We start from the raw sequence: 21,785 nt of genomic DNA on the forward strand, positions 1-21,785 counted from the left end.
TACAAAACTTTAATGCCTTCAGTACAACTATCTAAACTATCCACCAGAACTAAATCCCCACTACCTTATCATAAGATACTTGCTTTAATGTCATATGCATGACAACCCACCACCCATGCAGCAGTCAACTACAATTGCTCTCTATATACTCACTGACCCAGAATGTAAGAGTGGTACCTGGTAATCTGTATTTTTAAGACATTCCCATTTGAATCATAATAACTCTTCATTTTAAAACCACAGCTATATAATTTTATCAATTGACCCATCAATTGCTATTAATAAAACATTTGCAGCATCAACACTTTAGACCAAGCTCTTTTTAAAATTCACGTTGGTTTCTACAACCTCTGTTCTGACTCATCTCCTATTTCTCTGCCAGTTTTGTTTTTCCAATAGAAATATAATGTGAGCCACATAAATTAAGGATCCAAATATATCACTAGGATTATGTTTCTCCCCTCCCATCACTGGTTTGGTTGTTCTCTATTTGATCTAAGTCTCAGACAGACTCTGGTAATCAAGGTACTGGCATCCTCTGATTCATATCCTTGAGGTTCAACAAGTCCAGGAGGAAAAAAAAAAAAGAGTGTATATTTTGGAATCTTGGAAGGGAATTTTCCTAATTCAGGACAATCCAGAGGTTATTGCATTAAATTGGGCAGGGCATCATGTTTGCATTCATAACAGGTCCCTATCCACTAGCTCTTCCTCTTTCGTTTCCTGGTTTCTCTTCCTTTCCTGTATCACTCATATTTAATCAATCACTAGCTCATGGAGGGCTTTTCTGATGATTCAGCAGTAAAGAATATGTGTGCCAATGCAGGAGATGCAGGTTTGATTCCTGGGCCGGGAAGTTTCCTGAAGAAGGAAGTGGCAACCCATTTCAGTATTCTTGCCTGAGAGATCCCATTGGACAGAGGAGCCTGGCAGGTTACAGTTCATAGGGTTGCAAAAGAATCAGACATGACTTAGCAACTAAACAATAATAAAACGTCAAACTGCTCTACTATTTCAATGCTTGATGAACCATCAGTAAGTGTGAATATGATTCAATTATGGATGGTTTATTTAGTCTTGTATTGGCTTCTCTGAAACTCATGGGATATTATTCAGTTCAGTTCAATTCAGTCTCTCAGTCATGTCCAACTCTTTGCGACCCCATGAATCACAGCACTCCAGGCCTCCCTGTCCATCACCAACTCCTGGAGTTCACATATATATAATTTGATTCGTTTGCCCATAGCCTTTCAGGTAAATAATACCCCTCCAAAAAAGGTATGCTAAAATACTTTTACATTGATTTGAGGTAATTGTTTGCAGTGTGTAGAGAGAAACATATTTTTAAAAAGATATTTAAAAGATAATAAGAGAACATGAGAAAAAAAACTAAAACAAAAACAATACAAAAATATCATCCTTTCATTTCTATAACTGCTTCGCAGAGTTATTCTATACCTGAATGAGATGAATGATTTTTTCTAAAGACTCCCCCACTATCTCTTGTCTCTATCTGACAATTGGGGCAGGATGAGATATATTCACTATATCTAGGAATCTTGTTTGAAGCCTCTGCTAATTTGTGAGGGAACAGAGATGAAGTAGTAAACGGACGGTATGTAAGGGGGCAACAGACAGCAGTCCCTACCAACAGTGACCCTGATGAAGAAGCACTGAGGGAGTCTGAAGAAGCTGAGGAAGAAAGGCTAAAGTGGGGTGCATAAAAGAAACTTACTCGAATGCAGTTTCTCCAACTTGGCAGTGTGGACACTTTGGACTGAATAATTCTTGTGGGGAGGCTATCTTGGGCATCCTAGGATGTTTAGCAGGACTTCTGCCCACTAGATGCCTGGAGCAGCCCCTTCTGAGTTTTTATAACCAAAAATGTCTCCAGACATTGTCAAATGTCCCCCAAAGAGCTAAATCACCCTGGTTTGAGAACCACTGCCTTGATGGGAGAAAATTAGTAAAATGATTAGATGAAACATTTCATAGATTATTGAAATGTTCCCTATTTTTAAGTAGCTTTATTCACTCACATAGGTTTACCCTAAAACTAATTTAGTTCAGTTCAGTTCAGTCGCTCAACATGTTCAACTCTTTGCAACCCCATGAACCACAAAGATTCAGGACTGTGGTTTTTGATACATTTCCCCAGACTGGTCCCAGTGGTACTCTGTTCCTTGGTTTGAAACTAGAAGAAAAGAGGTGCTGGACACTGCTAGTTGGTATTCCATTTTGCAAAATTTTTTTGCATGCCTGTGAAGTGCAAGACATTGTAAGGAATACAGAGGTACAACACACACAGATTTTGTTTTAAAAGAGATTACAATCTCATGACAAACTATTTCCAGTGCAGTTCTCTTTTGCTTTTTCCTTTTAATAAGCACCTGGTTTATACTTGTTTCAGCAACAGAGGGCATTGTAAATAATGGTATGTAGTCATAAAATAGAATTGTTAAAGGAACAAAAGGACATACAGCTCTTTTTAATACTCCACTTAAATCATTTTAGGAACTTAACAACTACATTAATTAGCTAAAAAAAAGATTCCCTGCTTCTTCCTCAGCAGTCCATTCCTCCAAATTTCATTACTGAAATTTACACTTCCATCCATGTATTATTTAGTCTTCCAACCATATGAATGGTTTATTTAGTACAAAGTCTTTGTACCAATCAATTAAATTAAAAGATAAACACATATAATGAAATTATAATGAAGTAAAATTAATACTTCCCCATTCACTCCAGTACTCTTGCCTAGAAAATCCCATGGATGGAGGAGCCTGGTAGGCTGCAGTCCGTGGGGTCGCTAAGGGTCGGACACGACTGAGCAACTTCACTTTCACTTTTCACTTATTGGAGAAGGAAATGGCAGCCCACTCCAATGTTCTCGCCTGGAGAATCCCAGGGATGGGGGAGCCTGGTGGGCTTCCGTCTATGGGTCACACAGAGTCGGACACGACTGAAGTGACTGAGCAGCAGCAGTAGCAGTAGCAGCATACTGATTCATAATATTTCTGTTCTTATTTTCATATGTATGAGATTGTAGACTTAAAAAAATATCCACAACCTAAAAGTTAAGAATTATGTTTTATTTGGTGAGAATTTTTAGGACTTCAAGCCTGGGAGACAGCATCTCAAGCAACCCTGAGAGAACTGCTCCAAGGAAACAAGGGGAGGAGCCAGGTTACATGGAAGTTTTGCAATAAAGTGCAGGTAGTCAGGAACAGCAAAAGATTATTGTTAAAGAAAACCAGATATCCAAAGTAGTGGGATTTAGCACTTTTCTATGGGAAAAGTGCAAGAGAATGGGAAGATGTATGGGAAGATGCAACAGAATGGACTCACTGAAATAATTCCTCTGATAGGCACCTCAGCTCTCTGGGGCCAGTATCTTGTTTTCACATCCTGAGCTTCCTCAGGGCTCATGGAAGGGAGTGACTGCTGTCTGATGGTTGGCAGATGGCAGGTCTTCTTTCCTTTCTGAGTTCCCTCAGGGCTCACCAGCTCTCCATCCGTGATGGATGGAGTTCTTGGTCACAGCATCCTTGTTTACTGATATGGCAGGAAATATCCCATTTCTCTAGATGAATGAATGAACAAGTAAAAGTCTCAAACAAACAGAAATGGGATGCTCAAGGGCATTAATTTTATGACCTATAATCAAAAGACTTGACATAAAACCCACAGCACTGGTATCCCGTAGGATTCCTGTTTCTTTAAAACTGTAAAATGCCTAAATATGTATTTCCTTCTGACTGAATTACAAACACATATTTATCTTCCTACTACACTTTGTCAACCTTGCACCTTCAAATCCAAAGTCATGTCTTTTCCTCTGATATCTATCCCTTTATTCATGTACTAAGGGTTAAAAACCTATATAACAAGCAAATGTCAAAATTATAGGATATCAACAGAAACAAATAAAAATACTATATTTATAGAAGTGAAGCTCTTGACATAAAACCAGGAGAAACAGTTAGCTTTGATTTCAGGTGTGAGCTTAAACTCCCTTCTCCTTCCAATTCTAGTTGACTCAGTTTAATTACACAAATTATAATTTATGATTTATTTGTTGAAAAATAAATGTACTCTAAAATTCTAGAAACAACCACTTTTAAAATAGTGATGTGCTGTGCATTTTTACATGCAATAAATAACCATCTTGAGATGAAGGCAAAGCAGAAGCTACATCCCAATTCTACTTAACGGATCTGAATATTTACTAGGAGAGAGTCCAGGCAAGTCAAGTCACTTAATTCTTCCAAGTCTTATCTGTAAAATGGATATAAATATCTGCCCTGTCTTACCTTACACAGTTGCCCTGAAGTTCATATAAAACATGTAATTGTTAGGAGAAAAAATCCTACAAATGCTGTAGCGGAGCTGTTAATACTCATGTTAGAGTTAAATTCTTTCAGTTGAATCACTCAGCGTCTTTGTTCATGCCTTACAGAAAGCTGGAGGTATTGTGCCCCCTGCTGTTGAAATGTGAATATGCATATACTGAAGTCAGTCGCGTCTGACTCTCTGCGACCCCATGAACTGTACCAGGCTCCTGTCCATTGGATTTTCCAGGCACGGGTACTGGAGTGGGTTGCTATGTCCTTCTCCAGGGGATCTTCCCAACCCTGGGATTGAACCCAGGTCTTGCGCATTGCAGGCTTAACCATCTGAGCCACCAGGGGAGCCCTTGGTTGAGCCCTCCTTCCCTGAGCCACCAGGGAAGCCCAGGGAAACCATATACATGTGGTTGTTGGCTAAAAGAGTAAGAACTATACTGGAAACAATGCCTCTTTATGAGAGTAAAAATACTGAAATAAAAATGTTTAAATCTTCAAAGAGGAAGCAATTACCCTAATGCAATAAAACCATGACTTCCAAATTTCCTGCGAAGACCAAGACAGGTAGAACGAATCCTAATCAGAATATTTTTGGTTTTGAAACTTTATGATCTGCTTCTCTCATTTTGATTTCTTTGTACTTCTACTCCCTCAACTCTTAACACTTTGGGCTTCTGGGACCCAAACCAATCTTTTGTACCGTCTCTTCACTCCATTTCCCCAAGCAGGCCAGAAAGCTTCTGATTAATGGCAGAAACTTAATTAACTGAATGTTAACTGAAAAAGATTTCAGAAAGTATTAACTGATCTACCTTATATTAAGCGACTTGTTTCCAACTGCATAATAAAAGATTTTTGTACCCCCTGGTACATGCATCACAAATCACATTTTTGTTTTTCCTTTCCTTCTGGGGTGGAGGGAGAGAGAGGAGGTGGTTATAATGGGGAGTATGATTGATAGAAAAATTAAGATAAAATAAAACATACATCCTCTAAGGGACTGGTACTCAGCTACAGGGAATCTGTCATTTATTTTCCTATTTCTAATCCCTAGAACAATGCAAATTCATAACCCACAACTGAGATTCAAACTGTTTGAATTAAATCACCCTGATTTGCTTTTGTTGAATTAAATCAACTTGATTTGGATTTCTCAGATTGATAAGAGTCTGCCAGCATCCTCAGTACCCTGAGATCTGTTCCTAGCACCAGTCTCCCTGAAAACACTCCTCAGGCCCAGGCTTGGCCACTACTGCTGACTTAAAACTTCTTAGGACTTCAAGCCTGTGAGACAGCATCTCAAGTAACTCTGGTAGAACTGCTCCGAGGAGGAGAGGGGAGGAGCCAGGTTATATAGAAGCTTTGTAACAAAGAGCAGGCAGCATGAACATCAAAAAATTATTGTTAATTAAAGAAAACCAGATATACTAAGTTAAGGAATTTAGTGCTTTTCTATGTGTGGGAAGATGCAAGAGTCTGGGCTCACTGCTATCCAGGACAGTAGCCTGTGTTTCCACATCCCGAGCTTCCTTCCCTCGGGCTCACCATAGGAACTGGTGTGGTCTGATGGCTCCTATTCTCCTTCTTAAGTGCCCATGGGGCTTACCAGCTCACATTGGAGGACTACAATCGCTGATGACTGTGACATCCTTGTTTACTGACATGGTAGGAAATATTTCATTTCTCACTGCTGGTCTAAACTGAACTTTCATTCCCCTGGCCTCCAAAATGAAGTTTGTTCTTGGATTTGGGGTGATACTTTTAATTAGTGTGGGGCTTCCCTTGTGGTTCAGCTGGTTAAGAATCTACCTGCAATGTGGAAGATCTGGGTTCGATCTCTGGGTTGGGAAGATCCAGAGAGGGGAAAGGAGAAGGGAACAGCTACCCACTCCAGTATTGTGGCCTGGAGATTTCCATGGATTGTACAGTCCATGGGGTCACAAAGAGACACAACTGAGCGACTTTGACACACTTTAATGTGTGAATACAGTTTGTGTATTGTGTGAATATAATGTGTGTTTAATACTGGCTTCATGCTGATGTCCTGGAATGTATTAATGTCATTTCTATTATTTCCACCTCTGGTCTGAGGTTCCCATTGGGGGAAAAAAATTCCAGTGTTCTTGCCTGGAGAATCCCAGGGACGGGGGAGCCTGGTGGGCTGCCTGTCTATGGGGTCGCACAGAGTCGGACATGACTGAGCGACTTCACTTTCACTTTCCTGCACTGGAGAGGGAAATGGCAAGCCACTCCAGTGTTCTTTCTTGCCTGGAGAATCCCAGGGACGGGGGAGCCTGGTGGGCTGCCCGTCTGTGGGGTCACACAGAGTCGGACACAACTGACGTGACTTAGCAGCAGCAGCAGCATAGTCATAGTATACCTTAACGCTGGGCAACTGAGAAAAGATACAAAAGACACAAAATCCATCTTGACCACAAGAGTTGGAAAACTTTCTGTCCATGCTTTTGAAGACTATCTTTTGACACTAACATTTAAATATATATTTTTAATTTAAAGGAGAATTTTAGAAGTTTCCAAGAAATCAATAATATTGTCTCCAGTTCAGTAAACCATTTTATCAATTAATCTTTTATTTTTTATTTCACACATCAATAGTTTATAGAAAAAAAGAGCCTCTTAATGTTAAACTCTAATTACAATGTTTTATTCTGATTCTTTCCAAAGTAGAGACCTCAATTTTTACACAATCAATAAATACAATAACTTAACACTTTCGAAGCTCATTTAAACATTTCCCATACAGTTTTACATATATCAATACTATTAATAGCTATATTACAGTCTATGAAAGCAATAGTAATACATGAAAATTTACTTATCCAGTTCCCAATTACTGGGCTCTTTTAAAAATTCAAATGAATGCACTCACTAGAAATATCTTTATACAAATAGCCTTTTTTTCTTTTAAAATATTTTCCTGGGCATATGCTACTCAGAGTGAATTAGATCTATCAGAAGACAGACTGGTTATAGGGTTCTTATTATATTTTTCTAAGTAATTCTTCAAAAAACTAATATAATAATGCTACTGGTATGAGGATACATGCAATTAAAATTTCTTTGCATGAACTACGTCAAAGTTGCTTAGTTTGCATCTTTAATATTAGGAAATCTGAATATCATTCTAAGAATTGACTTCTATTTGTTATCTTCTTGTTTGAACTTAATTCTTTCATAAATTTGCCTAGTAAGCCTTACGGATTTGTATTTACCTTTTGAAAAATAGAGTACTTTATCCTCGTATAATGCAGGTAGGTTTTACCCCATCTCTTGGGATGCAAGAATCCCTTTTTCCTCCTAAGTTAAAAAGGCATATCTTTGCTTGCTTATTTAAATTATCATAATTCTGTCAAATTATATAAATCATCCATCCATCCATGTTGAGTGGAAGTGTAGCACATTTACATACTAACTTCACCCTATTGCCAGTTCTTTGGAGATAATTTCATTTACATTAATCCTCACAATAATTCTGAAAACATTATTTCTACTTTATAGATGATGAAATGAAAAGTAGGCATGATTTTCCCGTGATTATACAACTGTAAGTAGTAAAGTGAGGACTACAATTTTGGTTTTCAGATTTCCTATTTACTTTCCTTCCTTTATACTAGGATGTAGTTCCTTCAGTCTGCTTCTATATAAGCATCTTTCTTAATTTATCCCAACATAGTTGTGTAACTTTCTTCAAATGGCTTGCATATACTAATACCCAAACACTTTAAATTGTAGCTTATCATTGTTGGAATCTAGAAATAAGATTAATTTTTAAACATTATATATCCTGCAATTTTCTGAATTAGTCTTTTATGTTTGATACTACAGGTTTCACTAGTTTAAAAGCCATATTAATAGAAAATATTTGTGCTTTCCTTATCTTTCTCATTTACATATGCTTATTAAGGATTTATTACAATGATGAGTTTTCTTCAACTATATATAAAAAATAGTGCCAAGATTATTTAATCTCTTTGGTGAATTCTTATTTTTCCCTAACAGGAATGATATAAGTTCTTGGTTTTAGTAATTACTTATCACAATGAGAAACCAACAAAGTGATTAACAGAGATAAATATTTTTATTAATATTTTTAAAGTTACCTGTAATTAATACTTTGAATTTTTACTATTTTGTTCTGTTGATATTGATTTAATGGTTATTTTGTTGAACACTAACTGCATAATTCTGAGTGACAGTAAATAACTATTTTTCATTTGCTAATATTTTGCATTTGTTCAGATGAGGCCCTTTTCAAAATGTTTTCCTCCTAGTACTGAGGCGACGTTAACTTCAAAATGCAAGTGTTAGTATATCATCTTTCTGGTACATAGATACTATTTATTCTTGAACATTTGAAAAAGTTCACCAATAAGCCCATAAGAGTAAAATGGGTTTGTCAGAAAATTAAACTAGGTTGGGACTTTCCTAGTGATCCAGTGGTTAAGATTTTCCTTCCAATGCAGGGGGTGTGAGTTCAATTTCTGGTTGGGGAACTAAGATCCCATTCATATGCCTCATAACCAAAAACCAAAAAATAAAAAGGAAGCAATATTGTAACAAATTCTGTAAGGTTTTCAAAAAATGGTCCACATCAAAAAATAAATCTTTACAAAAAAATAAAGTATGAAAAGAAAATTATACTCTCCTCTAATTTTTAAAATGCTTTTCTTTGGTAATAATTCTTTATTTCCAATTTATTTGTATTCAAGTAGGAAAGTAATAAATTAATTTCTTAGTTTTTAAAACCCTTATTTAATCTAATTTAACATTTTCCTGTTTCTATTACTGTGGTTCTAACATCTTTTGCAACATCTCATTGATATTCTCAAATTCTTATGAATAAAAATATTCCTCATAATGAAATTAAAATATTTTCAATAGGTCTGGATTACCTTCACTTCCATTTAACATCTCAAGTTCTTTTACATATTAATAACTAATTTTTAGGTCTTTTTCAGACATTTCAGTTGTTCTGATAAGTATAAGCATAGAAGCCAACCAATAACAGATTTGCTAGATTCAAAATATATATATTAATATCAATTCATGACTTCTCTACTTCAGTAAGTTGAAATATACTTAAATTGTTTTTGTTTCATTTTCCTCACATACAGAAAAACAACAAAAGTCTATTTAGAGTGCATTTTGCCCTAGTAACATGTTACTTTTTATAACATCATTGTCAAAAGATAAATTAAAAAGAATAATTGTGTTAAAGCTTAGACAAATTCTACTTCAATGAGATCCATAGCTCTAAGTTACATGTATTTTTAATTGATCTTTACTTTACTATTTCTCTGACTCAGTAATAAGCTGAGATGTCTGCCCACTTTGCTTCACTAGCAATGCTGGACTGGTTCTCATGAGCCAGTAAACTTTTCTTTCTCCTTCAGTACCTACACTCTTCTAACAGTCAACATTAGTTGAAAGATTCTGAAATCATGAAAGCCTGGATTTCAATGTTGGATCTGCCACAAACCAGACTCAGAGTGAATTATTGTCTTTATTTCCTCTCTGAAAATGTATTATCTGCCTCACAGAGCTGTTGAGAAACTCTAATGAGACAATACAATAAGTGCTGTCTTATTGTAAATAAGTAAATGCTATTGTAAATAGTAAATGCTCTGTTCCAGGGCCAAAAATTTTAATTAAAGGGCTTATTTCCTATAGGATTATCATTCTCTGTCTGAGGAATGGAAATGGTGATTTAGGAAGGAAATTTACTTCTTCTGACAGTTCCATAAGCTTGCCCTGCTAGAATATAAGCAGCTTTATAACTTCTGGTGGTTCTGGAAAAAAATGTTTCTATCTTCTAGGTAACAGCTAAGAGGCAGGAGCTGATTATGAAGGCATCCACCTTGTTACTTGCTGGGACACAACCAAAGGGACACGGTAAAACTTCCTCTGATTTACTCCTAACAACTGTAGTGTTACTAATTAAAGTGGTGGGGCCAAAAAAATGGTATACTTCACTTTCACTGAGAAATCTTGGGAAATCTACTCACAGATGGATTTTTAAAACCATCTGTAATTCCAGGTTAAAAATGCTTCACTCATAAATTCCTCAGCAATTTCAGAACAGGCATTCTGAAATATCTTTTCCTGGAGCAGTTTATTTTTTCTTTAGCCTGAATTACTTAGAAGTTTTCTTTTAGGTGCCAGAACAGTGCTCTGCAGAAATTTTCTAAAGTATTGAACCAGAACTAATCTTTCCCCCTAGATTTTCTTTGGACCAAACCTCCCAAGAATGAGCCTTGCAACTATTAACTGAACTCTCTGACTTTCTAATGTATAAGACTAGGGTGACATCACTGCTTCATTGATTACAAGGGTCAAGCAGGAGAATTAAACTGCAAGATGCATTCTAAACATCACCTTCACAAATAAAGGATCATGCAAAACTATTCTTCCAACAATTACAAACATATTTTATCACATTGGCACTTGCATTAGTTGCTATTGCTGCCACAATATCTATATGTTTATATTATAAACAAAAGACCACATAATTTCCTCTATGTGTGTTTCACTACTCAGAGGTGGTAGCAACTGTAATAGCTGCAAAAATAATTAAAATATTCCTAAGATATCACCATTCTGTAGACAATAATAAAATTTGAAGATAACCAGCAGATATAATATCATCTTCCTTTAAGCACCATTGTTAACATGGAACTCTCACATATATACCCCGTACTAAAATAAAGCTAATTCTGGGTCATGGAGCCCATTCTGAAACAAAAACAAGTCCAATAACCAATAAATTAGTTATTGATAGGTTAACAAAGGCATCCAATGACTGAAAGTCACAAAGAGAATCATAGACAACATCTGCATGGCATTCATCATATAACCATATTTAATTACTCATACAGGAAACTGTCCTTTAAATGAGAATATTCTAATGCCAGAACGAAGGCCCAAAGTAGCATTTCCAGTTTTGTTTTTTTTTTTTTTTTTTCTAATTTTGAAGGTGCTTCCCTGAACTTTCTGGGTTTTTGCTTCCCTCAGAGGATTCTAGTTTGGCCATTATCATACTATTGGTTCCAAGAGGCTCTGCTGGCTTTTCATCACCGTCAAAGAAAATGTCTTCTGGATTTGGAGGTGGGGGGCAGAATTCTTCACTTGGAAAGATCTCGTGGAAGAGTGTTTCAGCTTGCTTGACGGCATGCTCACTTCCGAGTCCACAGTCAGGCCCAGTGCAGACATAAACGTTGGAAGGCAAGCCATTATATGCGCTTTGGCTGACTCCCGAGGAATCTCTCATGTTAAAATAAAGAGCCCACAAGAGTCCTGGCTTTGGAAGTTCTTCCTGGTCTACTTCTGTCTCAGAATATGGGGTGAATAATTTCTTCACCACTGATTCTAAGTCTTCTCTTGCTGTTTTGGAAGATGAACAGGTCAGATGTACCAGGTAGGTGTCTTTCATGCATGTCATGGTTGAAGAACACAATTCAGTGATGCGGACAGCATGTGCTCCTGGTTCTACCGGAGGTACTATCAAAATGGAAATCTGCTGATCTGAATCTGTCTTTAGGACAGACTGATCCGTAATGAGCACTGCCCTGGAGATCTGCTTGTACTGCACACTCGAACATGTTTCCTCAGACAGGTAACTATCCTCCACAATGAAATATTTAGCATTTATCCTTTGACCAAGGTGATCTATAATTGCTTTACATCTTCCAGATTCTCTGTCAACTACAAGGCATTGTACTTTATGGCGAAGACAATATATTCCACCGAAAACTGCACACATTCTGCAGAAACACTGGGGAATTTCGCCTTGGCCATATAAGGGAAATAAAAAAGGAGTGTTGCCAAACCGTCCAAGACACTGAAGAAAGTTTTTTGTTGCTTTAAGGCCATCTATTGTAGTGCAAGATGATTCTGACGTCATGGCAATCGAGTGAAGTATAAAATGTTGGAGGCTGGGGGTTAATTTTTTGGTTTTCAAGTATTCTGAAAATGAGCATTGTGTGAAAGCTTGGTATTCCTCCGGATGTTGTTCATAATCTAAACAAAATGTAAGAAATTTCATTAGCATCCTCTTTTCAACCATAGTGAGCTCTTTGCTATTAAAGACATCTGCTCTGGAACAAGGCACCTGCTCTACTTTTCCTTCTCGAAATGCAAGAATCCTAGTAACATTTTTAAATTCTGCATAACGACTAACATTTGATTTGATCAACAGATCAATTAACAGTCCTTGAGAATAAAGCAGCTTCGATGACAGATCAATATTAAACCTCCTGCCTTCTTTAACTATTTGAGAGTAAGTAATCCTCTTTCTCTTTGGTGGCACACTGTTGTCTTCCAATACAGGTTTGAGTTCATCTTTAGTGCCATCTGAAACTGTGTGTTTATAAGTATTATACCCACAATATTCTTCTTTCACAGGAGTTTCTGCTGTATCAGTTACTTCTTCATTGTTTTTTGGAGTGTCTTGTGTAGGCACTTCATAGCTAGTAACGTGTGATGAGTGTGTTTCCTCAGACAAGCATGCAGAATCCAGAGGTTTTATGAGGGTACTAGATGCTGCACAAGAAGGATTTTTCTGCAGAGCATCAAGCTCTTCAATATTGCCATCCATGCCCTGACTGGCATAACAAAATACTTCGGTGTGTTGAATGGTTTCATCCTTCTTGCAAAGAGGGATGGCTTCTTCTGTTTCATGGACCATGTCTTGCCATACAGCAGGGCTTTCTTCCCCAGTGTCACTGTTTTGCTGATGTTCCTTCAACCAGGACAGCAATCCTGGAAAATTGAAACTAGCCCAGTTTCCCCCATAGTAACTTCTTGAATCAAGATGCAGAACCCTTTGACCACTTCTGGAACATGCAGCGGCAAGGATGGATTCAGGCAGACCTGTCCCCATCACTATCACATCAAATTCTGTTGGGAGACTGTTGGCCATCCTGGAAAAGTGTCTGGTGACAACTTCTAATGAAGAAATAGTGTATGAATCTGGGCTGAGGGTTCAGAGAAGGTGTGAATATGCTGTAATAAAATCTCTCCTTGTGATATTCCAGATCATCCCAGAAATACTGAAGTTGCAGGTCCCAGGTATTCAACTGCTACCCTTTTTTAGTATTATTTTCTTATAGGTCAGTAGCATAAAACCATGATAAAGTACATCTAATCATATCTGAGAATAATAAAACAAGTATACGGTGTTCATTTCTGTGTTTCATCTTAGCAGTGAATGTCAAAATGTATCACATATGCATTTATGACTGGAATTGTGCTCTGAAAGGAGAAAATTCAAGAAAGAATACAATTATTAACAATACTACGAGAATAATAATTTCAAGCATCAATAATTATAATCCTATGGAGCACGACTTGATATCAGGACCTAAGATTCTACTAAAGCAAGTCATTACATGCTTTCTCACATGTTTTCTAACTTCTTGAAAATAAGCAAAAGATACAGACTCCTCCAAGTCAGGCAATTCAACAATGAAGAATGGATATAACAACATCCCACAAAAATAATTTAAGTTAATACAATTCTATAACTTTTGGTTTTAAGTATTTGAATAAATGGTACACAACAAGGAGATTAAATTGCAAGTAACATGTGGCTCCACTGTGTTTATGGAAACATACTATATACTATGTGCATGCTGCTGTGATTATGCATATTTCTGTGGCCCATACAGTCTGTGGATGCTTCTAAGACAAATGAATAGAAGACTTTTTCATGCCCCACCCACCCTTAGGCTCTTATGGGAACAACATGAGACTATTTCAATTGAATGGGCCACTGCTATAACCAGAAAAGGATTAATTCAATAAAATAACTAGCATATTAAAATGTTTAGGTATATAAAAGAATCAGTCTGCTGAAAATGTATTTGTAAGAAATCCTTATATAAATGTGCATAAGCACAGGTGTATTTTTAAGGTGTAAGTTAAAAAGGAAAAGTCCTGGGTCCATATGTTAAAACACTGCAATATAAAATAACATCTGCTTCATTAGAAGGACTGATGCTGAAGCTGAAGCTCCAGTACTTTGGCCACCTGATACAAAGAGCTGACTACCTGGAAAAGATCTTGATGCTGGGAAAGATTGAGGGCAGGAGGAGAAGGGGACGACAGAGGATGAGATGGTTGGATGGCATCACTGACTGAATGGACATGAGTTTGAGCAAACTATGGGAAACAGCGAAGGATAGGGAAGCCTGGTGTGCTGCAGTCCATGGGGTCACAAGGAGTTGGACACAACTGAGTGACTGAAGTACAGCTTCTAAAACCCACATCAACATACAATGACGTGTATTTTGTGAGACCCTAGCTCTGAGACTGAATCTCTTCATCTCAAGATGAAGGTCTGTCTAAACATCCTCTGCCAAGATTAGCATGCTGTTTGTTGTTCTTATTTTTGAAGGGGTAGGAGGTGGTAGTAAAGAAAGTCTCTCCTGTTAATTTGTAGCATCATTCTGGTTGTATTCCATGTGCAGAACACCTGCGTGGTGGTAGGTGTGGCCAGAGGTGCAATAGCCAAAGGGCTGAAAGGTATACTCACCTGGAAGTTCTTGCTGCTGCTAAGTCACTTCAGTCGTGTCCGACTCTGTGTGACCCCATAGACGGAAGCCCACCAGGCTCCCCCGTCCCTGGGATTCTCCAGGCAAGAACATGGGAGTGGGTTGCCATTTCCTTCTCCAATGTGTGAAAGTGAAAAGTGAAAGTGAAGTCGCTCAGTCAGTCTTTCTATCACTCATCATTAAACAGTAAGAGTGAGTTTCTTGAGCTCTGATTTTTCCTACTGCTACACTTACTGAAACCTAGATCAGTGCATACTGGGCCTGCCTAGGCTGAGATGACTAATTATCCTGGATACCCATATAACAAGCCATTCAATTGGAACTTAAAGTGACTAATTCACTGAACTGACAGTTCAGTTTAAACAAGATGGCAATCTTCATAGTCTTGTCTGGTCAAAGCCTCTGCCTGAAGAATATTAGGGATTCCACTTGCTTTCAGCATTCCCTAAGAAACCAGGCATTGAGCACAGAATGAAGTGGTTGCCTGGCCTACTCATATATATATGTGAATTACTTATTCTGCTTCCTTCCTGCAGGATGTGGAGAGGAAGACAGAACCCATGAGGGTATGTAAAGAAGCGTAACCATAGTATGCACCTATTTTTGGCTTAGAAGGGGATATAACAGAGGGTTGGGAGTAACAGAGAGGATATAAGCCATAAGTGCTGAAACCAGCCACCTCCTAACATACAGGGATCACAGGAATTCTCGTAATACAAGGCAAGACAGGACAACCTTAAAGAATATTTAGTTCAATTACCATGTAACTCCAGGTAAGAGAACTGATGGCTGGAGAGATTAAGTGACTGGGAGAGTCCACATGATGGGTTAGCCACAGTACTGAGTGGGACGCATGATCACACCATCAGGCCAGTGGTCTTTCCACTTGACAGAGCAGCCTCTCTAGAAGCCTCTGAAGTAAGTAGTCACTTTTGATATTTTAGAATGTCCTGCCCTTCACTACTCCAAGGTTAGTTAGTTCTTCCTTAGGGCTAACAATGAGGAAAGCACCCTCCCTCTCTTTAACTCTTACCTAGAAGCACAATGTTTGGAATTTACTCCAGAATCCACCTGTCAATGCAGGAGACACAGGTTCCATCCCTGGGTTGAGAAGATCCCCTGAGGAAGAAAGTGGCAACCCACTCCAGTATTCTTGCCTGGGAACTCCCATAGACAGAGAAGCCTGGTAGGCTATAAGCCACGGGGTCACAGTAGAGTCAAACACGACTTGGCAATTAAACAACAAAAATGTTTTCAGCTCTATCATAATCCACTATTGACCTGTCTCCCAGGCCTTGAACAAGACTCAGAACGTTCTGTCCCAGAGTTTCCACCTCTAACTTAAAAGCAGGTTAAAGTCATTGTTGAAAGCACTAACTAAATGCCCAGAAAGAGAGAGTAGTGGTAAGGCAAAATACTGTGTGGTGAACATTTTTAGCAGTCTTAGAAAATCCTTTCAGATTGGGGTGGGAATGGAGCAGGGATGATGAGAGAGGAAAAGGATGGAAGAGAAAAGGAGATACAGTAGGGTGAGGCCACAAGATAGAAGGGATGAGGAAGAAAGCGAATGCTGGTACTAATAAAAAACTCAACATACCCCTGTTTCCAAACTCCCAGGCACTGAGTTAGAATAGAAACTGAATTTCCCAGCACAGAAAATGCACTTCTTGAAGATAAGAACTTTAAGTGCTTATTGAGGAAGGGGTAGGTAGTAGGAGAATATTAGAGTCATTGAGACAATCAAATAAAATTATGATTTGTATGACATTTTCTTGGGTCCCTCAACATATAAAAAAGGAATCATAACAAATATAATATGCGGGTTTGTCATCACATAGAAGGTTGGTGAATAAGAAAATACTCTTGATAATGCTACAACGATTTTATTCTTGTAAACTTGCCAAGATCAAAGCAGTAATGAATTAACAATGAATTTCAGTATTTTTTTTTTAAGGAAATTTAAGACCTGAGAAATGTACATTTCTATTTCAAACTTCTGTACAAATGAAATTTCTGGAGCACATACAAAATGATAATTTCTTTTCCAAGCTTAGAAAATAATGTCTTCAATGAAACGCTGGGTAGTTCATCCTTCAAAATGTCAAGTGTTAGTGAGATTTAAATCCTGCATCTGGGTTAAGAGTATTGTATTATCAAGTTCTACTTTAATCAAACCTACTGGTTTCACAGCTAATTATATGTTCATTTTGAGTTGGGATTCTCGCATCCATTTGCAATCTCACCTGAGACTTTCGTGTGCTGGAAACTATAAGGAAGAAAACACAGAAAAAATAGCTAATAGGGTACATGCCAGTGTGCATTCTGAGGACCTGAATAAAACTATCTCACTTCCTAGGAAGCAGTCAAAGGTTTACAACTGCTAATGGGCAAATTTTTAAAAAGAATTTACACATCGTGACTATGTTAAGTTTCTACCTCTCATTTTAGGAAATTAATATAGCAATTAGATCTCATCACCCTCTCCAACTTTCACAAGTCAATCACTTGAATCTCTTAACTCCACGGCCCTTAATTTCTTTCCTCGAAGTGTATAAGCCTTTGTCTCGTATCCTGTTGAATTAAACGAGGAGACAGAAAGCAGAGAAGTAGATGAGCAGGACAGCGACCAGAGATGAGGTACGGAGGAACTGGGCCCACCGGGGAGCGGGGGCTGCAGACAGGCTGGGGTTTGGGTGGGCGTGGGGCCTGCTGAGCACAGGCAAAGAGGGAGGTGAGCGAGAGCAGGAGGACGAGGTCAGCGGGGGAGGAGAGGTGCGCGGAGCGGGTGAGGCGGGGGAAGGTGAGGTCTAGAGGGAAAAGTCGGGGCTGGGGAGGAGGGGACGTCAGAGGAATAGAGGTCAGTGGGGAGGTGAAGTCAGAGGTGCCCCGCCGCGAGGCCGAGGCCCCGAAGCGGGAGGGGGCGGGGCCGGGAGCAGGCGCGGGAGGGAGGTCCACCCCGACCACTCACCTCACAGGCTGCTGCCGAAGCCCATTCGCCGGCCCCCGACCCAGCTGCTCCTCAGGGGGAACGCGAAAGCCAGCGCGGCCCGGAGGACGGACGGTAGCAGATCGCCGAGGCTGACGTGGAGCAGGAGGCGGCGGGCGGGGCTGCGGAGCCGCGGTAACTTGAGGTAGATGACGAGCACTAGCAGGCTGCTGCCCACGCCCGGAAGCCCCACGGAGCCAAGCAAAAGCACCGACCGCTCGTAGGCGCCCTCGCTGACAGGCGGGGTGAGGCTTGACCACCCCGCCCTTCCGGCTGCCGCGGCCGCGCCTCCCCGCTGGCGCGACAGGCGCCGGCGCGCTCGGTTCTGGGCGGGGCGGGGTATTAGATGCGGCTCCGGGCCTTTTCCCCGCCCCCGGCGCGCCTCGGAACCCCGCCCCTTCCCGCCACTGTAGCCCCGCCCCGACTCGCCTTGTAGCCCCGCCCATCCCGGCGCTCCTCCTAATCCCGCCCCCCGTCCTAGTCTTAAAGGAGTCCGCGCGCTTTCGGCCCTTTCCTCCCTCCCCAACCTGTATGCCGGCGCCAACCCTCCCAGTCCGTGAGAGCCGGAAGGGAGATCAACCACGGTGGCGCCTCACTTCGCATCCCCGCTCCTCCCCCAGCCCAGCCGGAAGACCTCTTGGCGTTCACCACTCACTCACTCGTTCAGGAACATTTATGGGTTCCTGGCTCACCACGTGCTCACGAGGGGGTTACACGAGCGACCCCTAGCCTTGGCTTCTCCCCTCCCGGGAAGCTGTTAGGAACCGCTGCCAAATGGTGTCGCACATTTAATGCAAACCCAGGCAGCACCCCAGGCCTGCTCATATTGTCCTTCGTGTCCTCCCTGCAGTAGAAATGGTTACACCCAGTCACTAAGGCCCTTGCTGCGGCCACCTTCCAGCTCCACACCACATCTAGCAGGTGCAGAGGTGATCTCAGTGTTTGAAGCAGAACACTTCCTCTGACCATTTATACTGTCAAAATAGATGGCAAGTTAAACACAGGTCCGTGAACCGATCAGTCATTACAGGGCTGCGCCACTGCCTCTACGCAAGCCACAAAAGGGCCCAAGGAGGATGCAGTCACTATCCAGACCCGCAGGCTGTTCTGGGCACCGCTGGCCTGCACAGTGTTTGCTCAAGGGCAAAGGACCTGCCCTCCACCAAGGTGTATGCCTCCTCCAACCTCTATTCAAAACATCGGTTGAGAATGAGTAGGGTCAGTGAACTCCCATTTTGTAATGGGAGTTTTGAAGGTAAGGTCTAATAGTCAGGGCAGGGTTGCTCTTCATCATGGTGCTTTGAGCAATAGCTGACGGCCAGTGTGCTCTGCCCTCAAAATCTTGATTTGTCCTTAAGGCTTCCAGTCTGGACTTACCTGTGATATATACCCACCCACTTTAAAAAAAAACAAAACTCATATAATTTTGTATTTTCCATTTATGCAACCCTTTAACAAGTTCTGTATATTTAATGTCGACTGTGTTTACTGTCTAGTCTACAGTAAGGTCTCAATAAATATTAGTTGAATGAATGATGAAGGACTCATATTTTTCCCTAAAGCATTCATTCATTCATTGGTGCATTCATTGTGGTGGTGTTGGAAGAACACACAGTTATCAACCAAGTACATATGTAGTGTTGTGAAATGTGGCATTAAGAAAAGTAAGGCAGGGCTTTCCTGGTAGCTCAGTGGTGAAGAATCCACCTGCCAATGCAGGAGACAAGGGTTGGATCCCTGGTGGGGGAAGATCCCTCATGCCTCAGCAGTTAACACTGTGTGCCACAACTATTGAGCCCATGCTTTAGAGCCTGGGAACCACAACTGCTGAGCTCTGCAACTACAGAGTAGCCCCTGCTCACACAGCAGTGAAGACCCAGCACAGCCAAAAATAAATACATAAAATGTTTTAAAAGATAAATAAGGCAGATAATTCCTAATTATCTTTAATTCCTAAAGGAAATCAGCCCTGAATATTCATTGGAAGGACTGATGCTGAAGCATCAATACTTTGGCCAGCTGATGCGAAGAACTCACTCATTGGGAAAGGCCCTGATGCTGGGAAAGATTGAAGGCAGGAGGAGAAGGGTATGATAGAGGATGAGATGGTTGGATGGCATCACCAACTCGATGGACATGAGTTTGAGTAAGCTCCGAGTGTTGGTGATGGACAGGGAAGCCTGGCGTGCTGCAGTCCATGGAGTCACAAAGAGTTGGACACGACCGAGTGACTGAACTGAAGGCAGATAAAGGGTATTTGGGAGGGAGGGAAGAGTTTGTTATTTTGTATAGCATGGCTACACATAGCCCCCCTGAGTACAAAAGGCACAGGGTAGATATAATGGAATGGGTCCATGCTTGACATATCGGAGGAAAAATAAGAAACCAATGTGGCTGGGTGGAATGAGAATTGCAAAATAAGGGCAGGGAAGTAGGTGAGCAGTGATTGGCCGCAGATTCTTGGCTATTTTAGTAAAATGACTTTGGCTTTAAAGTCCAAGGCAATGCCTGTGTAAAAGGAATAATAGTGAAGGAAAAAAGGAATAAGAGGTTTTTGGCAAGTGTTTAAGAATTTTGGTAGATTTGTTTTTATAATACTATGAATTATTAAGGTTATCTCTTGATGAGGGTGAAAGAGGAGAGTGAAAAGTTTGGCTTGAAGCTCAACATTCAGAAAATGAAGATCATGGCATCTGGTCCCATCACTTCATGGGAAATAGATGGGGAAACAGTGGAAACAGTGTCAGACTTTATTTTTTTGGGCTCCAAAATCACTGCAGATGCTGACCGCAGCCAGGAAATTAAAAGACGCTTACTCCTTGGAAGGAAAGTTATCACCAACCTAGATAGCATATTAAAAAGCAGAGACATTACTTTGCCAACCAAGGTCCGTCTAGTCAAAGCTATGGTTTTTCCCGTGGTCATGTATGGATGTGAGAGTTGGACTGTGAAGAAAGCTGATCGCCGAAGAATTGATGCTTTTGAACAGTGGTGCTGGAGAAGACTCTTGAGAGTCCCTTGGACTTCAAGGAGATCCAACCAGTCCATTCTAAAGGAGATCAATGCTGGGTGTTCATTGGAAGGATTGATGCTAAAGCTGAAACTCCAGTACTTTGGCCACCTCATGCGACGAGTTGACTCACTGAAAAAGAGTCTGATGCTGGGAGGGATTGGGGGTGGGAGGAGACTGGGACAACAGAGAATGAGATGGCTGGATGGCATCACCAACTCGATGGACATGAGTTTGAGTGAACTCTGGGAGTTGGTGATGGACAGGGAGGCGTGGCGTGCTGTGATTCATAGGGTCTCAAAGAGTCGGACACGACTGAGCAACTGAACTGAACTGAACTGATTATACTTCGGGTTTCCCAGATGGCACTAGTTGTAAAGAATCCAATTCCTAATGCAGAAGATGAAAGAGACACAGGTTTGATCCCTGTGTAGGGAAGATCCCAGGGAGAAGGAAATGGCAACCGTGGAAGGAAATGGATTGTAGCATGCTAGGCTTCTTTGTCCTCCACTGTCTTCTGAAGTTTTCTCAAATTCATGTCCATTGAGTCAGTGATGCTATCTAGCCATTTCACATCCTCTGCCACCTCCTTCTCCTTTTGCCTTCAGTCTTTCCCATCATCAGTGTCTTTTTCAATAAGTTGACTCTTCACATCAGGTGGTCAAAGGATTGGAGCTTCAGCATCTGTCCTGCCAATGAATATTCAGGGTTGATTTCCTTTAGGATTGACTGGTTTGATCTTCTTCCTGTCCAAGGGACTCTCAAGAGTCTTCTCCAGCACCACAGTTCGAAAGCATCAGTTCTGCACTTATGGTCCCATTCTCACATCTGTATAGGACTACTGGAAAAACCATAGCTTTGACAACATA

At 40.4% G+C, this 21,785-nt stretch overlaps 2 protein-coding genes across 2 annotated transcripts in view; both read right to left on the reverse strand.

The window, feature by feature from the left end:
• OPN3 (opsin 3) overlaps positions 1-21,785 on the reverse strand; it is a 43,527-nt gene that overhangs the window by 16,810 nt on the left and 4,932 nt on the right. Inside the window, 5 exon segments of the mRNA XM_088844928.1 lie at positions 17,164-17,186; positions 17,426-17,491; positions 17,548-17,746; positions 17,893-18,433; positions 18,935-19,093. Of these exon segments, the coding sequence (XP_088701054.1) occupies positions 17,164-17,186; positions 17,426-17,491; positions 17,548-17,746; positions 17,893-18,433; positions 18,935-19,093 (988 nt within the window).
• CHML (CHM like Rab escort protein) lies at positions 6,921-18,025 on the reverse strand. The gene is made up of 3 exons (XM_055419703.2): positions 17,889-18,025; positions 15,954-16,039; positions 6,921-13,619 (listed from the first exon to the last, which is right to left on the reverse strand). The coding sequence occupies exon 3, from the start codon at positions 13,285-13,287 to the stop codon at positions 11,332-11,334; it is 1,956 nt and encodes a 651-aa protein (XP_055275678.2). The 5' UTR covers positions 13,288-13,619; positions 15,954-16,039; positions 17,889-18,025; the 3' UTR covers positions 6,921-11,331.

Source organism: Moschus berezovskii, chromosome 17 (assembly GCF_049115385.1).
Source record: "Moschus berezovskii isolate FMDL1 chromosome 17, NW_MosBer_1.0, whole genome shotgun sequence".
NCBI lineage: Eukaryota > Metazoa > Chordata > Mammalia > Artiodactyla > Moschidae > Moschus > Moschus berezovskii.